Source organism: Acomys russatus, chromosome 22, assembly GCF_903995435.1.
Source record: "Acomys russatus chromosome 22, mAcoRus1.1, whole genome shotgun sequence".
NCBI lineage: Eukaryota > Metazoa > Chordata > Mammalia > Rodentia > Muridae > Acomys > Acomys russatus.
In genome coordinates this window covers 25,044,937-25,066,663 of record NC_067158.1, presented here as the reverse complement: position 1 = coordinate 25,066,663, position 21,727 = coordinate 25,044,937, and the positions used below count along the sequence as shown (strand labels likewise).

Below are 21,727 nucleotides of genomic sequence, written 5' to 3'. Positions count from 1 at the left end.
GCGCAGCGGTACCGTGCTGACCACAACAGCCTCCTGTGGACTGTGCTCTGGCTCCCCGCAGGGTGTCTGTCTGTCTGGCTCTGCGGCTCAGTCCGTGAGTCCCGCACCGGGTCCGCCTACTCCGCCTGGGACCGTTCGCAGCCAATTAGGCGTGCGCGCTAACGAGGGTAGCGGAACCCCGCGGCCGCCTGCGGGCGCACGTGTGTGCGGCGTGTGGGCGCGTGGGCGCCTCCGGCGGGGCCGCCATAAATGCACTGGTCGGGCGCGGCGGGCTCCTGAAGCGGTGGCGGAGGCAACGCCAGGCAGGACTAGCCAAGAGGGACAAGAACAGCTGAGCTGAGGCTGATTTTGCGGGGCGCAGGGATGGGAGCCCAATAGGCAGCGGGCCCGAGCCGCTTGAGCGGCCCGAGGCCGGCATGAGTACCAGCGGCCCGGCGGCACCTGGGGACGTCCCCGCGCTGCCGCCGCCACTGCCCGGGCCCGGCTCGGGGCCCGCACCGCCAGCTCCTGCTGCTACAGCTCGGGACGCTATGGACGGACGAGCTGAGCTGCCCATCTTTCCCCGGGCTGGAGTCCCTCCGCTCGCGGCCAGCGACACTGTGCCCGCGGTTCCAGAAGGGGCTGGAGCGGCCCGGCCTGCCGCGCCCCCGCGCCCCACCTCTTTCTCAGTGCTGGACATTCTAGATCCCAACAAGTTCAACAGCAGGAGACGCCGGTGCGTGCTACTGGGCCCTGTGGTGCCCACTACGTGTGCTCCATGCGCCCCAGCCGCTTGCGTCCCGGTCCCCGCTACCTCCGGACGTTCGCCACGCTCAGAGCTGGAACGACGAAACCTTTCCGCTGCCACAGGAGTCTCCACGGCCGCGGGAGCTGAACCTACAAGTGAGTATAAGGGGTGGGCGCTAGGGGCCAGGGCATTGACTGTTCTGGAATGTTTATGTTCCCGGGACCCCGCGGCAAGCTGGGCCTGACTTGGCCCCGCTAGGCTCTCTAGAAAGTTCGCAGAGCGCGGGGTCTGCGCCAGGCATCGATGGCCTCCTCCCGACCCGGACTCTAAGGCCCTCACTGCTGGACGCCTCTGGAAAGGCTCCGCTGGGCCAGACCTGGGGCTTTGGGGTTGCGACAGTGGTCCAGGATTCGGCTAGTCAGTCTTCAGGCGTTGGAGGGTAGTTGGTGCTGGAGGCAAAGGGACTTGCGGCGGTGGCTGGCTTGGTGACTTACCCACCCCCACCGTGGCCTCCCTAGCCCTCCCCCTTTGGACAAATCAGACTAATTGTGACAAAACGCTGGTTATCTCTGGAAAAACAATTAAATCCCTTCGATTACAGTTAAAGGGAAATGTGCTTAGCGGCGGAAAGCGGCCGGTAATGGGGCGGCCCGCGCCCCCTTTGCGGTCGATATCCCATTACGGCGCATGCATATCTCTTTCAAGCACCTTGCAAACTCCCCCCGAACATCTAAATTATAGGGTCAAAATTCGGATAATTACTCGATTAAAACCTATTACACTTATTAGGGGCAGCTATTGATCGCGAATTGCATTCGACCAGCTCCTGATTGCTTTTTTGTGCCCCTCCCCCGTCCTCCCTCTAACTTCCTGGCCCCTGCGCCACGCACGGACCAGAACGCTCTGGAGGACGGGACTGGGGCCGCCAGTTCTACCAGCGCTTTTGCTTTGACCTTCCGTTCCTAAAGGGAGGAAGAGCAGGTCCCCACAGGCAGCAGTTGGACCCCTCCGACTATCCGGCTATCCGACAAGGAGCTGATCTATCAGGAACCCGAGGCTGCCTGCTGGAACTGTGTAGGCAGCAAGTGAGCGCTGCACTGTTGATGAGGGCAGCCAGGCAGGGTTGGGGCTTCTTGGATGGCTACGGGTCACCTGAGGGAATAGTTGCCCTGCCTGGGAGTTGAGGACAGGACACCATCAGTCCTCGTGTGTCCTGGGTCTTTTGAGCTGGGAGTATTCGCAAGGAGCGAATTTATGCTCCAGTATGTCAACGCCAATTCGGCCTGAGAGCAGAACACGGGGCAGTGGGTTGGAAAGCATGGAGGCCTCCTCTGGCATGTAAAGACCACCTGTGGGTGAGGTCATGAACAGTCTTCAGATTCCTGCATAGGAGACAGACAGCCTTCCCAATTTCAGAGGCAAAAATGCAGTTCTGGAGGCAGCTTCTCTCTGGATGCTGCGGGACTGGTGCTCACACCACCTCCCAGGCTCGTGTGCGTAGAAGCTCACAATGCTCTTTCCCCACCTCCAAACTCCACGAGCTCAAAGGAAGCTGCAGTCTCGCTTAAGACGTTGTCGCGGGGGAGCTAGGTAATGGGCCCCAGAGGCCGGCAGGAAAGCCAGCATTTCACGACGCCTAGCTTTCAGGGCCTGGAGCTTTAGGTAGGGACAGCTCCAGGACAACTGATTTTGGGCTCCAGAAGTGGCCTCCTCACAGCAGGCGGACCCCACCCCAGGTCTCTAGCCCCTCCAGCTATTAAGTGTACGGTAATTGGCTGGCCTCGCGCCCGCTGTAATTGGAAGATAATATACGCCGAAATAAATTAAATGGACTTTAACTAGTTTGTACATTGCACAAAATGAGTTTAATTAAGTTTGTATCTGCCCCGTGAATCGATCGGAGCTCTTTCTCCGCTGTACACTCCGAGGGCCGCCCGCGCACCGCAGACCTAAGGGCGGGAGGCGTGGACAGCGGATGGGGAAGCAAATGCAGCTGGGCACCGAGAGGGTCCTTCCGAAGGAAGGCGGAGAGGAAATGCAAGAAGCCAAAAAGAGGAAAGATGCCAGGGAGGGAGAAAAAGAACATCTCTGGGGAAGGGGCAGACGAGGAAGAGGAGAAATCCTAACGATTAAAAGAGAATCTTCCGGAGAGGGAGCGGGCAGGGTGGCTGGGCGCGGGCCTGACCCTCTGTTCTCTTCCTTTTCCGCCTACCGCAGGTGCTGGGGACTCTTACAGGGCAGAGGAGGGCCGAGGCCAACGGCTACAGCAGTGGCAGTGGTCGCAGCCCTACCGCGGACAGCGAGGATGAAGCGCCCGAGGACGAGGACGAGGACGAAGCGCCCGAGGTGCAGGATGCTCAAGGCACCGAGGAGGCTCGGGGAGGCAGCGGCGGCCTCGGGGCCCGCGGGTCGGGCTGCCCCGGAGCGGCTGAGGTCGAGGCTTCCCCTGTGGATGAGGCCGCGGCCCCAGGGCCCCGCGGGAACTCGCCCGGAGTCCCGGGCCCGCCTGCAACTGCTGCGGGAGCGGGGGGCGCGGGGAACACCCCACAGGGCACCGCAGTGGCCACCAAGCCCAAGCGGAAGCGCACAGGCTCGGACTCCAAGTCCGGGAAGCCTCGGCGGGCGCGCACCGCCTTCACCTATGAGCAGCTCGTGGCGCTGGAGAACAAGTTTAAGGCCACTCGCTACCTGTCGGTGTGTGAGCGCCTCAACCTGGCGCTGTCGCTGAGCCTCACCGAAACACAAGTGAAGATCTGGTTCCAGAACCGCCGAACCAAGTGGAAGAAGCAAAACCCAGGCGCTGACACGAGCGCGCCGACCGGCGGCGGCGGGGGCCCCGGCCCAGGAGCAGGGCCCGGCGCAGGGCTGCCCGGCGGCCTCAGTCCGCTCAGCCCCTCGCCGCCCATGGGCGCGCCGCTCGCCTTGCACGGCCCGGCGGGGTACCCGGCGCACAGTCCGGGAGGGCTGGTGTGCGCTGCGCAGCTGCCCTTCTTGTCCAGCCCAGCGGTGCTCTCGCCCTTCGTGCTGGGTTCGCAGACGTACGGCGCGCCCGCCTTTTATGCGCCCCATCTCTGAACCTCGGTGCCAGGACCCAGCGGGGGCTGCACCACGCGGCCTCTCTCCGCCAGAGGACAAGACGAGGGCGGCTGTCTCTTTTCTAAGGTTTCAGTCGTTGGTTCTGTATATAGCCGGTTCCTACGGAAGAGAAATTTATAAACGAATGTGCCCTGGGGCCAAACGAAAGGCTCCCATGGCCTGCTCCAAGCACTTTGCAGAACTCTTAATAAACCACAGGAAGCCATGCGGGCGTTTTCCGAGGGTTCTGGCGCCGCAGGATGCTAATCCTGCCTTCCTGTCCGCTTGGGTTCTTATCCATTTGTGTGTCTCCCTGAGCAGGGACTTCAAAGCTGTCAGCTCTCAGTTTTTGTTTTTCCTGTCAGTTTTAGTGTCTAATGGTCAGCCCTCACTCTGGTAACTTGCACCCAGGTCCCCTTCTTTCATGGGGCTCGCCCTGGGAGCTAGTGCATCCGAGTCCCCTTTCCACTGTCTCCAAAGTGAGGCCCTTTCCCCTTTTCTTGGAGCTTGGCGCTGCTGAGCTCCAAATGGAGTGGTCCACAGTTACTCATTGTCTTCCATACCCGGTCCCATCAGCTGCGTCCTCCCCTTCCCCAAGTAGGCTACTTGGAGAGATAGGAAAAACATCCCACCGGCTTCCCATAGGAGGAAGCTAGGCTCAGAGGGTTGAAGTTTAACCACCTGCCAGATAGTCTAATAAGCCAGACTGGAAGGCCAATGACTTTTTCTGGTGTGTCACTCTTCTGGAACAATTGTATATACACACCGACTGCAAGGAGCCCCAGGGGTGGCCCGAAGCTATGGGCTGCACATACCCAAAGCAAAGCAGACACTGAACCATCTATGGCTACAGGGAGACTCGAACTATCTATGGCTACAGACGCTGGAAAGGCAGCCTGTTCCAGCTTTGGAAGATTTTGCAGACCCAGTAAGGGTGGAGACTCGCAATGGGAAAGGGATGGTATGAAGGGGCACGGGGAGGGAGAAGCAATGGCGATCAGGTCTTTTCCAGGGTCCCTGACTGTCGGCCACTATGGGGCTTGGCTTCTCCTTCTGTATCTTTTTTTTTTTTTTTTTTTCTGAGCACAGTGAGCTCTTGGAGGAGTCTTGACTGTAGTCAGCTAGCTACCTTTGAGAGTCAGGTTGATAATGAACTGCACTGATGGAGAGTGCTCAAAATTGGCTTCCTAGGTAAGAGCAGTGCATGTGGTAATTGGCAGGGGCAGAAGCCCTCTTGCCCCTTAAAGAGACCCAGTGCCTCTAAATCCCCTCACTCACCAGCAGAGACCTGATACCCGACTCCAGCCAGCCCAATTTCTACTTCTGGATCTCCTGGGCCAGCCCCTGGATGAGCCGCAGCTCAGCCTTCTAACTCAGCTGGATGGCAACACGCACATGCCAACACACAGGATCCTGGTGTTCAGGGGAGAGCCCTACATCAACTGCGATAAATGTCACTGTGAGCAGTGGTGGTTGGGGACATTGCTGGCCTTTTGCTAAGGGCTGGGCCTCACAGACATAGGTAGCTGACAGAGGAGTCCTAAAAGGCTCTGGAAGATTCCAGAAGTTTCTTGGAATCAAATCAAATCATTTCAGGCTTTGTATGTGCAGGGGCTGCCCAGCCAGAAGCCACAGCCTCCCTAAATAGGAAAGGCCATACCAGCGGCCTGTCCCATCCAGCCCACTCCCCCCCAAAAAACCTCATGGAGATCTCTGACATAGCAACACAAGCAGTCTTAGCCCACACAGCAAGATGCCATGGAGCAAGGGTGGGAGTGGCCTCACTGTAAGCTTTCTCTGTGTCTGTGCTCAGGGGTCCCTGTGTAGGAGAGCTGCCAGCTGACCCTGGAAAAATACCTAAGCCTGTCGTGCGGGGTGGGCCTCCCCCTTCCTCGCCGGTTTCCTTATGCCAGCCTTGCTGGGCTCAGCTGGGAATACTGAGAAAGTGCAGGACTCACAAGGAGATGACTCGGTAGAGCAGGTAGCTGTACCTCCCTGGAGCCTAGCTACCCTGCCACGTGGAAATGAGTTTCGGCTGGACAGGACTCTTCAGTATCCAAGTGGGGTTTGGGAGTGGGGTCAGTTCATCTGCTGAGGCTCAATCCCAATTAGGGCTACTTATACTCAATGGGACTTGCGACAGCTCCCCCAGGCTTTGGGACTGGGTAGGGAATGTGGGTTAGAGGCTGCGAGGCTGGGAAGCTTTGAGCCCATCACACAGTATCTCCCTCCTGTCTCCAGGTTCACAGTCACTAGTATAGAGAAGTAGAGGCTACTTCCTGGCATGCCCTGGGCTCCTGTAGTCGTTCTTGCTGGGCTCTTACTATGTATAGAACCATTTGCCTGTGATAAAATGTTGTGGGACAAAATGACATTTCTGAAGAGATGTAACACATACATCTACTCACCCCCAGATAAGAGATCCCAAGACAGAGCAAAAGTACAGGTACCACCAAAGGCCATCTTGGGTGAGCCAGTGAGCTGGTTGGTATGTGTGTTTCAACATGGGGTTTCTTTGTGTAGCCTTGGCTGTCCTAGAATCCACTCTGTAAACAAGACTGGCCTGAAACTTCAAGATCTGGCTACCTCTGCCTCCCAAGTGCTGGAGCTAAATGTGTGTGCCACCATCGCCTGGCAAGCCAATGACTTTTATTGGGGTTACTTACAGGAATATGGGTGGGGGTTATTTACAGGAGCAGAAATCACTCAAAGGTGGCTGCATCACCAAGGCCCACCCTGGCATAGATGGCAGCTCTCAACAACTGGGAACCTAGAACACACTGCACAGCCTGCGGACAGCTCCACAGGTTGAAGAGTGTCCTTTCCAGGTGCCTTCAGTTGGTCTAAACCTCTTCAAGGAAGCTTAGCTGCTTTAGGCTTCTTCCAAGCAGCTGGACAGGTCTCAATTTCCAGCTTGGCTTCCTTGACTTCTTAGCAGCTCAGCTTCTCTGAAGAGCTTACTCTCAGCTTTCATTGTCTACTCTGGTAGGGAGGGGCTTAGTGAATCTGGTCCATTTCAGGAACTTCCTGAAGCTATTTTGAGTTGTTTACCTTCTTGTTTAAATGGCTTCCTGAAGAATGGAATGGTTCAACCTGTTCAGACTGTTACACAGCACAGAACCATGCTCATCTGTCTGTGACAGAAGAATAGGTCCAGAGGGTAAGAAGCTTCTAGGCACAGGACTTAGGAGGAGCCAGCTTACCCAGGTCTGGCCTCTCAGCTGGCACACAAGTGGCATCTGATTGAGTTGTGGGGTGCAGATTCTACTGGCTGTTTTGGGAGGGGCTCTCCAGTTGGTCCTACAATTCTGCTTTGGGCAGGGTCGTGAAAGTACACCAGTTTGCCTACTTCTTATCCCGGGCCTTGGGTGCCCTGTTAGACTGGAGCCTCTGAACTTTGATCTTGCTGACCCTCAACACACCCCTTTGGTTTGGGGTTGAAAAGCTGCCCCGACCGCAGGGTAGGGAGTCCTCCTCCTAGGCTAGGTCTTCTACCCAGAATGTGCCCCATATAATCTTTTTGCCTTAGACTGGGTCTAATTAGATAGCCCAGGGTATTCTCAAAGACAAAGCAATGTTCCTGCTTCAGCCATGAAAGTGTTAGGAATACAAGTGTGTCCTGTGACACCCGACTGCCTGTCTTCCACATGTGGCAGCTTCTGGTGACAAGCTTGTCAATAAGAAGGCAAGCATGAAAGCAAAGCCAAACAGGACAAGTACTCTACTTCACCCACACCCAGGCTCCCTTCCCCACAACAGTGAGGGGACACACACACACACACACACACACACACACACACACACACACACACACACACACACCCCACCTGGCACCACCAGACCTGCCTTGTGCATCACGGCCCCACGGGCATGAGTTAAGACTGAGTGAGTTAGCATGTGAGAGAAAGTTCAAGTAAAGAGGATTTGAAAGGAGACTACTTCTCATAAGAGAATTCTGGCCAGTGTCAGCCTTGGGCAGATACCCTCACAGATCCTGGTGAAGCTCAGCTATACCAGGCTCTCTGAGGCTCACAAAACCACGTGAGCTCCAACTGCTGGGTCCTTACAGGAGCAAACAAAGGGCAAGAAAGGAAGGATGGCACTTCGTTATAAAACACTTTCCCATGGGGCAGTGGTGGCACATGCCTGTAGCACTTGGGAGGCAGAGGCAGGTGGAACCTTGTGAGTTCAAGGCCACCCTGGTCTACAGAGAGAGAGAGTTTGAAAGTTCAAGAATAGCCAAAGCAACACAGAAAAACTCTTTCGGGGAAGGTGGGGGGACAGGGATAGGACAATGACACCAGGACAGGACATGACACTTTCCCAGAAACCCAGGCAACACAGCTGCTTTTGCCTCACTGGCTAGAGCTTAGCCACGTGGTCACTGAGGGAGGCTGGGAAATGGGGTCTTTCCCAGGGTCAGGCCCAATATAGAGACAGATGTGGGTTTCCTGGAGCCATGGACCTGCACCTTAAACCTGCCAGCCTCGGCCTTCCTGTGTCTGCTCGCATGGCTCCTCTTTCTTGTTCACTGTCCGCACTAGTTATTTGCACCTCTCCCTCTCTTTCCTTGCATGTCCGTGTGTTCATTCTTCCTCTTCAAAGCCCCAAGGATGTTCGCCTTACCTGCCTTCCTGCTCAGGGAAGCTGTGGCCTCACCTGCACCCCACTCAAGGTGTCCCCTATGGCCAGTGGCCTTCACTGTCAATCTCAGGTGTCTACCTTGTGCCACAATCCCTAGCCCCAGAAATGTCCAGGACCCAGCACCTCCTCCAGCTGTGCCACCCGGAGCCCAGCTCTGCCTTACACGGAGCTGGCCCTGATAAAGACTTCCTGTGGTTTCAATGGCCTGGTGCTACCACGCTTCCCCCCCCCCCCCTTTGTGTTTTCTTTGCCGTCTGAGTACCTCCTGCCTCTGGTGTGGCTCATTTCCTACTGGCTGTGACCAGGGCCTATGCCAAGCTCCCCAGAACTCCATTCTGGGTCACCTTGGGTCAGGTGGATCAGAGGGACCCTCCCTAGCCCAAGGATCGAGGATGACAATTGGAGGTAGCGGAGGTAGACCCAGCACACAGCACGGGGCAGAGGAGGTGTCAGCTGGGAAGCAGGGCACAGAGAAAGGCAGCCAGGGAGACCACAGAAGGGAACAGCCAGTGAGGGGAGGAAACAAGATCAAGGCCTGTCCTGCCAGCACAGGGTGGGGTCTATTCTGTGCCCCACCCCCAGGATGCCCCCCTGCTCCCCACCCCAGCCTCACACAGTTCCACAAGTGCAAATCTGGTATGTTTGTATTCCACTGACTCCTGGGAAGTCCTGCACAGCAGCCACCTTCCAGAATAGCACTATGTGTTCCGATGGCTTGTTCACTTTCAGGGAAACTGGCCACATCCTGGAATGATCAGCACATCCGGTGCTGGTGAGCAAGCTCAGTTGGTAGAGTGCTTGCCCGGCAAGCATAAGGCCCTGGGTTCAATCTCCAGTACTGTTTAACCTGGACGTGGTAGGTCACGTCTGCAACCGCAGGCCTCACAAAGTGGAGGCAAGCCGACTAAAGCTCAAGATCAGCCTGGGATATGTGAGATTCGGCCTCAAAACGAAACAAGGCTGACCCAAGTTTTGCTTCTTAGAAGGGGAAGCTGGGCGCTGTGGCTAAATTCTGGCCACACAGAGGTGTGCGTGTTGGACAGGGTGCCAGGAGGTGACTCATGGCAAGTCTAAGCAGATAATCCCTTTTCCGTTTGTAGACAGTGCGGTGGCTGGAGCCCAGCTCCCTCAGACTGTGAGGTAGCCCTGGAAGACGAAGCCTGCATGCTTGCCAGCTGTTCCACAACCTGGAAAGAGATAAGATCCTAACGATGTCGCGTGGCCTCGTCGCGTGGCCTCCTCAAGGCCCAGTATGACCTCTAACAGAAACATCCCAAACCTTATAAGCTGCTATTTAGTTTTCAAACGGATTCTGCTAGCTGTTTTGTAACAGTGTCTACCTTGCTGTTCCTGTGGCCTAGCCACCTCCAGCAGCCGCTTTACTAGCAACACCCCTGTGACTGGACAAGGCCCAGGGTTCGATGCGGCCCTTGAAGGCTGGGTCCCTTCAACTCTACTCACAGCCCTGATGGGTAGCGTCTGTGAAGCCTGCAGCTGGCACCGGCACACCTTCCCAAATGCCTGCCAGTCCTGCCTCGTCCCCTCTCTGCTGTCCACCCCCAGGACCCACAGCCTTGAGTGCCCAGAAACGCTGTTGAATCCCGCCCAGCAGCTGCCTTTCTCCCAGCTCTGAGCCTCACCCCCCCCCCCCCGCCTCCATACCCCACCTTGGACGCAGACAACTCTACCCTGTTCCTCCTGGCTCAGGGGCCTGAACCGCAGCAAGTACAGTGAGACTGGGTGCTGGGTGTTGTGGAAGCCCTGTGTTCAGGGCCCAGCTGAGTGGGACCCTTCCTTCCCCTTGCTCTACGCACTGCAGCCCTGCCCTGCCAGGCACACTGGTAGACCTTTCTTATAATAAAGTCAGAAAGATCCACTGGAAAACAGAACACTAAAGCCACCGGGCTAACTAACCAGTTAGTCTTGAGTCACACTTTGCAAACACTCTCTCCTTCTACCCCATCCCCGATGTTGCAGCTTCACCTCAAGACTGAAATACACAGGAGGCCTTTGACCTACAATCGCATCACAAAGCTGCACAAATAAAAAAGGCTGCGTTTATCTCACTCCGTAGACAGCTCAAGTGCCAGACCAGAACCACTGCAACTGGAGTTTTAGCACATAGTGCCGGTGCTCTTTCAGACCTGAAAAAAAAGGTGTGCAGGGACAACCAGCTAGCCGCCTACATTGTAAAAATGGTATTTCCTAGTTCATATGTTTTAGGTCAGTGATTTAAAGGTGAATGTGGGCGCACAAAAGTAATAGGAGAAAAAAAAATAGGGATAATCACTCAAACCCCTGGGCTCAGCAGCTCCGGTTCCAGAGAGGTGTGCACACACATTAGAAATGGGAAAGGCCCGAGTGCAGGGCAGAGCCTGGGAACAGCCCTGCCGTCGTGTGAGGAACAGCACGTCCATGGTCACAACAGTGTCCTGCAGGGAGATCCTTCTAGAAGGGAGAGCGAGAACTGCCGAGCACAGCAGTGACCAAGAAAAACAAACTTCCAAGCCTGGAAGTTAAAAATTGGTTTCTGACCCCACCCCCATCTGCCCCCAACCCCAACCCCAACCCCATTCCCGCCATCCCCCAGATGTTTATTGAGGGATGGCTGAAGGATAGGGTGCAGTTCAGGGGCAGAACACACACTGTGTGCAAGCCATGGGTTCAACTCCTAGCCCTGCACACACAAACACAACCCTGCCTGGCAGCACACACCTGTGATTCCAGCATTCAAGAGGCTGGCGTAGGATGGCCTCGAATTCCAGGCCACCCTGAGGTATTTGTACCAAGATCTTGTCTCAAAAACAAAACAAAACAAACAAACAAAAAACCAACCAAACAACAACAACAACAAAAACCCAAAACCCAGAAAGCGAAAGGAAGCCCCCAGCCAGTTCTGTCTGACGCCTGCAAATGCTTGGTCCTCTTTGGCTTTGATGCTCCTAATGTCTTCTTCTTCATTATATCCCTAAATTTAAGCAGAGTGGCAGGGAAAGGTGTTCCCTGGGCTTAGTAGCTGAAAATGTCTAACGTGTTACTCAGTACACAGCTGCCTAAATAACATACACTTTCCAAGGAGCTAGTTGTCAGTCACAGATGAGAAACACTGGAATTTAAGTGTTGCACGCCAGCATTGAAGAGACTCCTCCACGGTACGTTGTAACTCTAGAACAGTGGCTTGTGGTTGGAGACTATGGTACCAAGTGCTTGGTTGGGGTTCTGGACTCCAGGATCTTGTGGAGGCAGGAGCTTTGGACTTAGGAGAGAAACAAACGCCCATTTTGTTTACAGCCAAAAGAGAGGTTATAAGGAATCAAACAGTAATTTAACACAACACAGAAATACAGCGATACCAGTAAATGTAAACAAATTAGAAATTCCTGTCAGAGCAGGTCGTGGTGGCCCACTCCTGCCATCTCAGCACTTGGGGAGGCAGAGGCAGGCAGACCTCAGTGAGTTCCAGATCAGCCTGGTCTACAAAGTGAGTCCAGGACAGCCAGGGCTACACACAGAAACCCTGTCCTGAAAGAAAAACAAACAAACAAACAAACAAACAAAAACTCCTCTTAGGCTGCAGAAATGTACACTGTGGGCAGGCAGTGAAGGGGGAGGAGCAGGAAAAGGTGGAAGAGAGTACGCTATGTGAGCAGTCATCCAGAAAGAGCCGAGTGGCTACACCGTTAGCAGAGGAAGGAAACTTAGGACCAAAGACAAGGGTCCATCCCTTAGGAAGACATGGCAGGAAAAGAGCTTAACACAAGCCCCCAAAGACATGAAGCCGACGCTAACAGAATGGGTGTCGACAGAGACAAAAGAGGAAGAACCTAATCCCACTTCAGTGGGCAGATAGGAAAGGCTGGACAGCACGCCAGGTAGGTGAAGTTAGCAGACGCTACAGAGCCTGCCCGGAATTGAATAGCGGCTGGTTCCCTGACACATGGCCAGTGTGCTCAGGATGACTCGAAGTCATATAAAGTACATTCTTCAGTAAGAATAAAACATCACTAGCACAAGGGGTGCCACATATTTGTGGGAATGAAACAACAAACTCCTAATCAATTGAGAAAATAGTAACTGAAAAACTAGAAAGTTCTTTGAAATTAAAAGGAAGAGTTCTGGCCGTTAGTGACACACGCCTTTAATCCCATCACTCGGGAGGCAGAGGCAGGGGGATCACTGTGAGTTCAAGGCCAGCCTGATCTACAAAAGAGTCCAGGACAGCCAAGGCTAACACAGAAAGACCCTGTCTCAAAAACAAAAACAAAAACAAAAAAACAGAAACAGAAGAGTTCCGGGTTTGGAGGCACATGCCTGGCGTCCCAGTGCTTGAGAGAAAGAGCCAGGCTGGGCCTCCATCTAGTGAAGGCTAGCCTGGGTAACATAAGACCCTGCCTCAAAAACAAAACAAAAAATTTAAAAGACAAAAATACAACATGAAAAGACTTAAAAGATGAATATAAAATAATGCAAATAATGCTTAGATCAAAACTTGTGGCTATCAACACCTCTATTAAAAATAAAGATTTTTAAATTGATAAGCTAAACATTTCTAATTTAGGAAGCAGGAAAAGAGAAAATCATATCCAAGCCAACCCAAAGGAAAGCCAGAGTAGAAATATGTAAAATAATAATAAAATAAAATAAATGGAAAAATAAACCAGGTGTGGTGGTGTATGTACGCCTATAATCTCAACACTCACGCAGGTGGAGGCAGGTGGATCTTTGTGAGTTCAAGGCAAGCCTGATCTATAAAGTGAGTACAGAACAGCCAGGACTACACAGAGAAACCATGTCTCCAAAAAAAGAAAAAAAAAAAAAAAAAGCCAAACTGTAAAACACTAAAAATATCCCCCCTGACAATAAGCAAAGAGACACCTTGTTGGTCATGGTGTTCTACTAGTCAGGGGCAGAGCAGATAGCAGTCCTTTGCTCACCCTAGCTTTCTGGCTAAAGTTGTTTTATGCCTAGCCCTCATAAAATAAAATAAAATAATCCAGACAGCCGGGAGGCGTGGTGGCGCACGCTTTTAATCCCAGCACTCGGGAGGCGGAGGCAGGCGGATCACTGCGAGTTTGAGGCCAGCCGGGTCTACAAAGCGAGTCCAGGACAGCTAAGGCTACACAGAGAAACCTTGTCTTAAAAAACAAACAAACAAACAAACAAACCCGGACAGTGCTTGGGAGGAGGAAGACAGAGAACCCACAGGCCTGCCCTTCTACGCACTGCCCTCCAGCTCACAGCACAGGTGGGCCATAGACACCTGCTTGCTGCCACACAACGCAGTATGGATGGATGTCACCTAGGGGCCTGCTAGCTGTGTGGCCAGCCTGCAGCAGGAGCCACCACAATAGCAGCGTATGTGATAGACAGATAGGAGAGAAAGAGAAATGGAACAACTTGAGCATTATGGATACAGAATTGGAGAAGGCTCCTGTGAGCGGCCAGCCCTGTCACCTGGTGCCAAGGTGAGGTCCCAGACCAAGCTGCTGCTGAGGACCATGTTTGAAAAGAGTGTGGCTATGCAGCGGGCTTGGTCATGTTGATATCCGTGGCTCATATTGCCACTAGAGCAAATGGGAAGATCTCTTGTCTGGGGAACCACTGGGAATCACGTGGATGTCCAGGGGCTGTGCAGAACTGGCCCCACCCCTCACTGGCTGCAGCAGTGCTACCTGAGGTAGCGCTCTGGACAGCAGGCCCTACACCTTGCCCAGGCAATGCAGTGAGCCAGGGGGGTAGCAGGGGTGCAGATATAGTAGCCCCCTAGTTACCTCCGGCTGTCAGGAAAGCTGACCACAGGGTCATGAGCTAAGAAGAGCTGGCCCTGTCCCTCACCAGCAGCAGCACTCAGGAGAGCAAGCTCTGCACCTCACTTGGACAGCATAGTAGTTTTAGCCCTGGTTGAGGTGATGTGGGTGAGCCACCCCAGAGGGTAAGAGTGTAGGAGAGCTGGCTTCTCGACACCTGTGGTAGTCAGGAGAGTTGGCCTCAGGGCAGGAGAGCAGGAAAGCTATCCCTGCCCCCTCGTTGGCTGTAGCACTCTGGAGAGTGGGTCCTGCACCTTGCCTGGGCAGTACAATGGAGCTGACCCTGCAGGCTGCAGCACTTGGGAGAAGGGGCCATGTGCCTTGAGTTGGCAACAGTGGAGCTGGCTGTAGAGGCATGGGTGGGGGAGAGCCAGACAGAGGGAATGAAAGCAGAAGAGCTGATCCTGTCTCCTGCTGGAGGTGGCATGAGGCAGCTTAAAAGCAGCGGTGGTACACTAACCAGCTCCACTGCCACCCAGGCCCAAATCCAGGGCTCTGAGGTTTTCATCATCCGTGAATAGTTGGGCCTTATGGAAGGGCCAGTCCTGCTGATCCAAAGCTGCAGGATCTCCATGACACAGGGAAGCAACAGGCAACTAAGAGGAGTCAGGATGAGGATCCAGTATTGATGATGTCACAGAAGCCAGAGACCTCAAACCAGACCAATGACTCATTGCAATGAACATTTTCAAGTGAAGATGTGTAGACAGAGGAATATACTATGGGACACACTGCGACACACTACAGCTTCCACAGTGAGATATTTTGTATGCTTGTTGTTGTTTGTGTATTTTTATTTGGGGGGAAGTTGTAAGAGCAAATGGCAGATATGGAGAGATGAGTGGGACTAGGGTGCATGATGTGAAACTCACAAATCAATAAAAAGTTTAAAGTAAACTAAAAATAAATGACAGCTCAGTTAAATGGAATGCTATCAGAAGTTCATGAATCCTAACCTGCCTTCAGATTCCTCCTGTCCTACTTGAGTTCCTGCCTTGATTTCCTGTGTTGATCAACTATGATATGAAAGTATAAGCCAAAAAAAAAAAAAAAAAAAAAAAAAACCCTTTCCTCCCCAAGTTGCTTTGGAGAAAAAGATGGTTCTAGCCATTATGACTTGGGTAGATAAAATCTCAAAGTATTTTAAATTTGCATTTCTTTAATTGTTAAAGATATTAAACACTTTTCAAAAAGTCATTTTAAAACCTTTTTTTACTTGTTTTCAGAACTCTCTAGATCTGTATAGCTTCTCCCCCCACACTTTAGAAAAACTAGGTTGTTAATTTTGAGTCTTTATTATTTTTTTTTAAATGTTTGTTCTGGATATTAATCCTCTACCAGATGTGCAGCCGGCAAAGATCCTACCCCAGTCTGTGGGCTTACTCTTCCATGTTTCCTTCCATGTCCAGAAGCTTTGTGGACTTATAAGGTCTTGTTTGTAAGCTGCTGGTGTAATCTGAGCAAATGGAGTCCCATGAGGAAGTCTTCCTTCGTCTCTAGCATGGAGGACAGTGCCTACATCTTCTGGCAGTTTCAGCACTCAGGTCTTTGATCCATTGGGAGTTAATTCTTGTGGAAGGTGTAATTCTTGTACATGTGGACATGCAGCTTTCCCTGCCCCACTTGTTTCTCTGGTGTGTGTGTTTAATATTAGATGGCTGTAGCTATGTGCACTCATGTTGGAGTCTATTTTGTTCCGTCACTATTTTGTGCTGTCACTCTGTAAAATAGCTTGAAATTTGTGATTTCTTCACATTTTCCATCTAGGATGATGCTAGCTGTGGGCTTAACATATATAGCTTTTATTATGATTGTGATAGATCTTTTAATTGTTATTATTAAAACTTTATTACAAAGCTGGGGGGTGATGGTGCATGTCTCTAAGTCCAGCACTTGGAAGAGACAGATGCAGGCAGATCTCTATGGTTAAGATCAGTCTAGTCTACAGAGTCAATCCCAGGACAGCCAGGGCTGCACAGAAACTAAACCAATAACAACAACAAAACAAAACAAAAAACTATTTACTATAAAAAAAATCACACAGTGAAATTAACCAGACCCAAAGTTTACCCACCCCAGTAAGCAGCTGTGGGGCTTCAGGTTGGATTTTACATTTTCACTATCAAACACATTTTTATGCACTTAGCTACCAACAAAAAGAGCACTAAAACTAGAAAAACAACTAACTTTACCTAACTTCTTTGTGACTCAGAGCTCATTAGCTACATTCAGTCCTGCCTTGGGTGAACTTTTTGATGCATGCTCACATTCAGTTCTCAGTATTTTATTGAGGAGTTTTGCATCTGTGTTCATCAGGGATATTGGTCTATAGTTTTGTTGTTGTGTCTACATGGTTTTCGGTAGTAAAGTAATACTGGCTTCATAGAAAGAATTTGGAAATGTTTCTGTTTTTTTTTCATTTCTCTTCTTTTAATTTAAGAAGTACTGTCTGTAGGTCTTTGAAAGTCTGGTGTAATTTTCCTGTCAACCAACCTGGGCCTGGGCCTTTTTTATTTTTTTCCAAAAGGCTAACAATATGGATAAAGAAACTGTGGTACGTTTACACAATGAAATACTACTCAGCTTTTTGTTGTTGTTGTTGTTGTTGTTGTTGTTGTTGTTTTGGTTTTTCGAGACAGGCTATCTCCGTATAGCCTTGGCTGTCCTGGACTCACTTTGTAGATCAGGCTGGCCTCGAACTCACAGTGATCCATCTGCCTCTGCCTCCCGAGTGCTGGGATTAAAGCTGTGAGCCACCATGCCTAGCTACTCATCTATTAAAAACAAGGAAATTATGAAATTTGCAGGCAAATGGATGGAACTAGAAAAGATCATCCTGAGTGAGATAATCCAGGCCCAGAAAGACACACATGGTATTACTCACTTATAAGTGGACATTAGCCATATAGTACAGGATAACCACACCACAATCCACAGACCCAAAGAAGATAAGTAACAAGGAGGACCCAAGGGAGGAGGCTTGAATCTCTGAGAAGGGGAAACAGGACAGACAGAGGAAGTGTTTAAAGAGAAGGAGCAGGGTAGGAGAGGGAGTGTGCTGAGGGAAGTGAGGGTGGGGTCTGAGGTGGGGAGAGGGGGCGCGCAGGAGGACCGAGGGCTTTCAGAGAGAAGAGAAAGCATGGCCTGGGGCGCCTCTGAGACAGGCTGGAGACCCATGATAGGGTAGACTACTGGGAGGATATGGGGGTGACTCTAGCTGAGACCCCTACTACTGGCAGACATGGAGACGGAAGAGGCCACCCTCTAACAGGACTAGTCAGGACTCCTAGTAGAGGGAGGGGAACACCAACCCACCCACAAAAACTTCGACCCATAATTTACTCTGCCTACAAAATATACAGGGATAAAGAAAGAACAGAGACTGAGGGAGTATCCAACTAATGCCTGGCCATGGGAGCCCAGCAGCTGTCCTGAGAGGCTCCACCCAGAAAATGATGGAAACAGATGCTGAGACTCCAAGCCAAACATTAGATGGAGCCCAGTGAAAGAGTGGAGGGAGGATAGAGAGACCCAGAGGGAACAGTAGCTCCACAAGAAGACCAACAGAGTCAACTAACTTGGCCCCAGGGGACCTTGAGGAGACTGAAGCACCAACCAAGGACCAAGTATGGACTGGACCTAGACCCCCTGCACAAACATACCAGATGATCAGCTTGGTCTTCATGTGGGTCCACTAGAAAGAGGAGTGGGGGCTGTCTCTGAGAAGGACTTTCTGCATGCTTTTCAATCACTTCCTTCTGGCCGGGCTCCCTTGCCAGGCCAGCACAGCAGAGGATGAGCTCAGTTCTGATATAACTTGACATGGGTGGGGTGGGAGGACACAGGGAAGAGGGAGGGAGAGTGGGGCTGAGGAGGAGAGTAGGGAGGGGGTTATGACTGGGATGTAAAGTGAACAAATAAATAAAAAATTTAAAGTTTTTTTTTTTTAATTACTGTTTCAACTTATTTGTTATAGGTCTGTTTAAGTTGTTGATCTCTTTTTTAACTTTGGTGGTTTGGATGAATCTAGAAATTCATCCATTTCTTTTTATAAATTAAAAAAAATGTACGAGTGCTTTGCTTGCATGTGTGTGCACCATGTGTATGTTTTCCCCTCTTCTTTTAAAGTTTCTAACTTAATGGAGAATAAGGTTTTTTTGTTTTTTGTTTTTTTTTTTAAATATTCCTTTACAGTACTCTGAATTTCATCAGTGTCTGTTGTGATGTTTCCTGTTAGAGTCTTAATTGTGTTAATGTGAATCATGTCTTCGGGTTTCTTGTTTTTGGTTGGTTGTGTCAATGGTTTGCTGACAGCTTGTCAAAGAACAAGCTCTTAGGTTCGCTGATTCTTTGTATCATTTCTTTTGATTTCATTTATTTATGCTGTTTTTACTATTTATTCTTCTCTACTGGATTTGGGTTTGGTTTGTTCTTGTTTTTCCAAATCGTTGAATTACATCACCAGGCCTTTTATCTGTACTTTTTCTGACTTTTTAATAGGTACTTGGAGCTAGGTTAGTCCTCTTAGATCCATGAAATGTATTCAGAGATTTTGCTGCATTATGTTTTCAGTTTTATTTAACTCCAGGATTAAAACTTTTTTCTTGATTCTTTTTGACCCACTCATTATTTAGCAATGTGTTGTGTAATTCCATGAATTTGTTTAACTAACAGGGATTTGTTTGCCATTGATTTGAAGCCTTATTGCACTGTGGTTGGACAAGATACACAGAATTATCTCAATGTTCCTGAATTTGTTAAGATATGCTTTGTGTCCAGTTATGTGATCAATTTCTTTTATTATTTCTATTTTTTGAGACAAGGTTTCTCTGGGTACCCCTGGCTAGCCTCGAACTCACTCTGTAGACCAGGTTGGCCTCAAACTCAGAGATCTGCCTGCCTCTGCCTCCCAAGTGTTGGGACTCAAGGCATAGGCCTATTTAAGAGAAGCATCCATGGCCTACTGAGTAGATTGTGTATTCTCAGGTATTTGGGTCAAACATCTCTATACATATTTGTTGGGTCCATTTGATGTATGGTATAACTTAGTTCTAATGTTTCTGTTTATCTTTTTTTTTCCCAGATGACCTGTCTACTGGAGAAAGTGGGGTACGGAAATAACCCTCTAATACTGAATTGGAGTAATCTGTGTTTCGTGCATATAGAACTGTAATGTATTCTTGGTAGACTGTTCTCTTGATTATAATGTGGTGTCCTTCTTTATCTCTTCTGATTAATTTTAGCCTGAAATCTATTTTGTCAGACATTAAAACAGCAATCCTGGCTAGGCAAGACGGCACATCTTTAATTCCACCACCTGGAAGGCAGAAGAAGCAGGAAGATCTCTGTGAGTTCAAGGCCCACCTGGTTTATAGCAGACCATGACTACATAGAGAGACACTGTCTTTAAAAAAAAAAAAAAAGTAGTAACACCTAATTGCTTCCTGTTCCATTTGCTTAGTTTACTTTTTTCCATCCTTTCACTTGAAGGTAACCCTGATCTTTGAAGTTGAGTTCTTTTTTGTTTGGTTGGTTTTTGAGACAGGGTTTCTCTGTGTATTCTAGGCTGTCCTGGACTCGCTTTGTAGACCAGGCTGGCCTCAAACTCACAGCGATCCACCTGCCTCTGCCTCCTGAGTGCTGGGATTAAAAGTGTGCGCCCCCACACCCAACTCCTTTCTAGGATTTTTTATTTATCATGAAACCATATTGGATTTTGTCAGAGGCCTTCCTGCATCTATTGAGATAATCAAGTGGTTTTTGCCTGTAAGTACATTTATATAATTTATCACAAAAGCCAGAGACTATCTAACAAAAATCCAAGTGCTTGAATGGAATTTTCCTTCAAGTTGTTAGCCAGGAGTTAAGAGACTACCAAAATAAGACAGGCTAATGCTGGTGCCCATGGTTGCCTTTCAGAAGTTGAAGGTAGGACCTCACTGCTGAAGCTAAGACACACTTCGGACACAGATCTTGGAGCAATCAAAATGGACCTGACCTAGAAGCCTCCTCCCTGAGAATTAGTTCTGGTCACATCTGAAGGTGTCATACAAGTTTCCAGATGAGAAAGCCAGGCAGCAGCCTAGCCAGCTGTAAAGCCTACACACCACAGATATCACCAACATGACCAGGTATCCCCAAGGATGCAACTGTATCTGGGGGTAAGCAACAGTTATCTAACCAGATATAAGGGTCTCTCAGTAGGAGCAGATTCATGACTTGCACTGCAGACCTTACCTCCTACTTGTGGCAGGTGAAGTCATGGGCTCTAGAAAAAAACCCACAACTTCCAATTTCCTAAGCCGGTAGTCAAAGTTTTGGTTTCTTTAAGAGCCCAGTTATGTTATGTGAACGCTTTTGTTTTAATCCCAGGAGTGGGGTAGGGGGCTGCTTCAGATTGTCCACAGCAGCAGATTTTTTGCTCATGCATGTTCTGGCAGGGTGTGAGTCTGCCTGCTGAAGATACTTTAATTCTGGTATAAAAAGTCCAAAGGCCCAAGAGAGGGGCACGGCTGTTCCTCCTGCTTGTTCCTGCTGCTGCTGCTGTTGCTGGTTTGTCACGTGGTCATGAGAAAAGAGACGAAAAGAGGAATTGGAGATTCCCTGCAAGGCGAAGACTGGGCTCCCCCCAAGGCACTCAGTACCCCTAAATCAGCAGAAAGTAGTCTAAAAAGATCTCCATGCCCCCTCTCCCCACTAACCTTCTGTTTCTCCTACCTGGTGTGGGTGTTGGAAGGGATTGGGGTGGAGAAGGGTAGTAGATAGAGGAGTTCAAATAAAATAGATAAAATATGCCAGCATAAGCGAGTATCATTTCTGACTGTACCATAAATATGTATGATTGATTATACCCACAAGTGCAGCTCGTCAGCCCTCAGCACACAGTCTTCTTACTGCAGCAGAGACCATTACAGAAATCCGCAGCTGGCCACAGTGCAGAGAACAACTGACTGGAGAGTGCCCAACCCCACCTGATACATTTACAAGCCCTAAACCTAGGGCTCAGGGAACTCGAGAAGGGTGGAAAGATTTTAAGAGCGAGGGGCCCAGAACCTCTGCAGTGAGATACGATCTTATATATGACAGGGAAACTGGACCCAAGAGATCTCAATAACATTTACCTAAAGTAAACAAGGCCTGCACATCGACAACAGCAGCTGACATGCCCACGGGATGGGAAACTCTTACAAGGCCCCACCCCTTGATGAAGAACTCTAGCCAATCAATGGCTGCACAGAGGACGAATCTGTCTTCCCCAGGCTCCATGCTACTGATAGGTTATCAAATCTCAAGCAGTCAGCCTTTAACACATAGACATATGAGCAATACTAAGTGGATGCAGCAGGTTTTATTTATACATACATATGTGTGTGTGATGATTAAAAACAGAGAGCCTAGATTTGAAAAGGGGCATAGGAGAATTTGGAGAGAGCAGAAAAGGTGGAAATGGTACAAATACAGTACTCTTATATAG

General features: G+C 50.4%; 1 protein-coding gene across 1 annotated transcript; it reads left to right on the top strand.

Annotated features, from left to right (window-relative positions):
* Positions 1 to 416: 416 nt before the first annotated feature.
* Positions 417 to 3,802, top strand: Nkx1-1 (NK1 homeobox 1). The gene is given in 3 exon segments (XM_051165245.1): positions 417 to 882; positions 2,945 to 2,975; positions 2,977 to 3,802. Coding segments are annotated over 3 exon segments (1,323 nt in total).
* Positions 3,803 to 21,727: the final 17,925 nt, after the last annotated feature.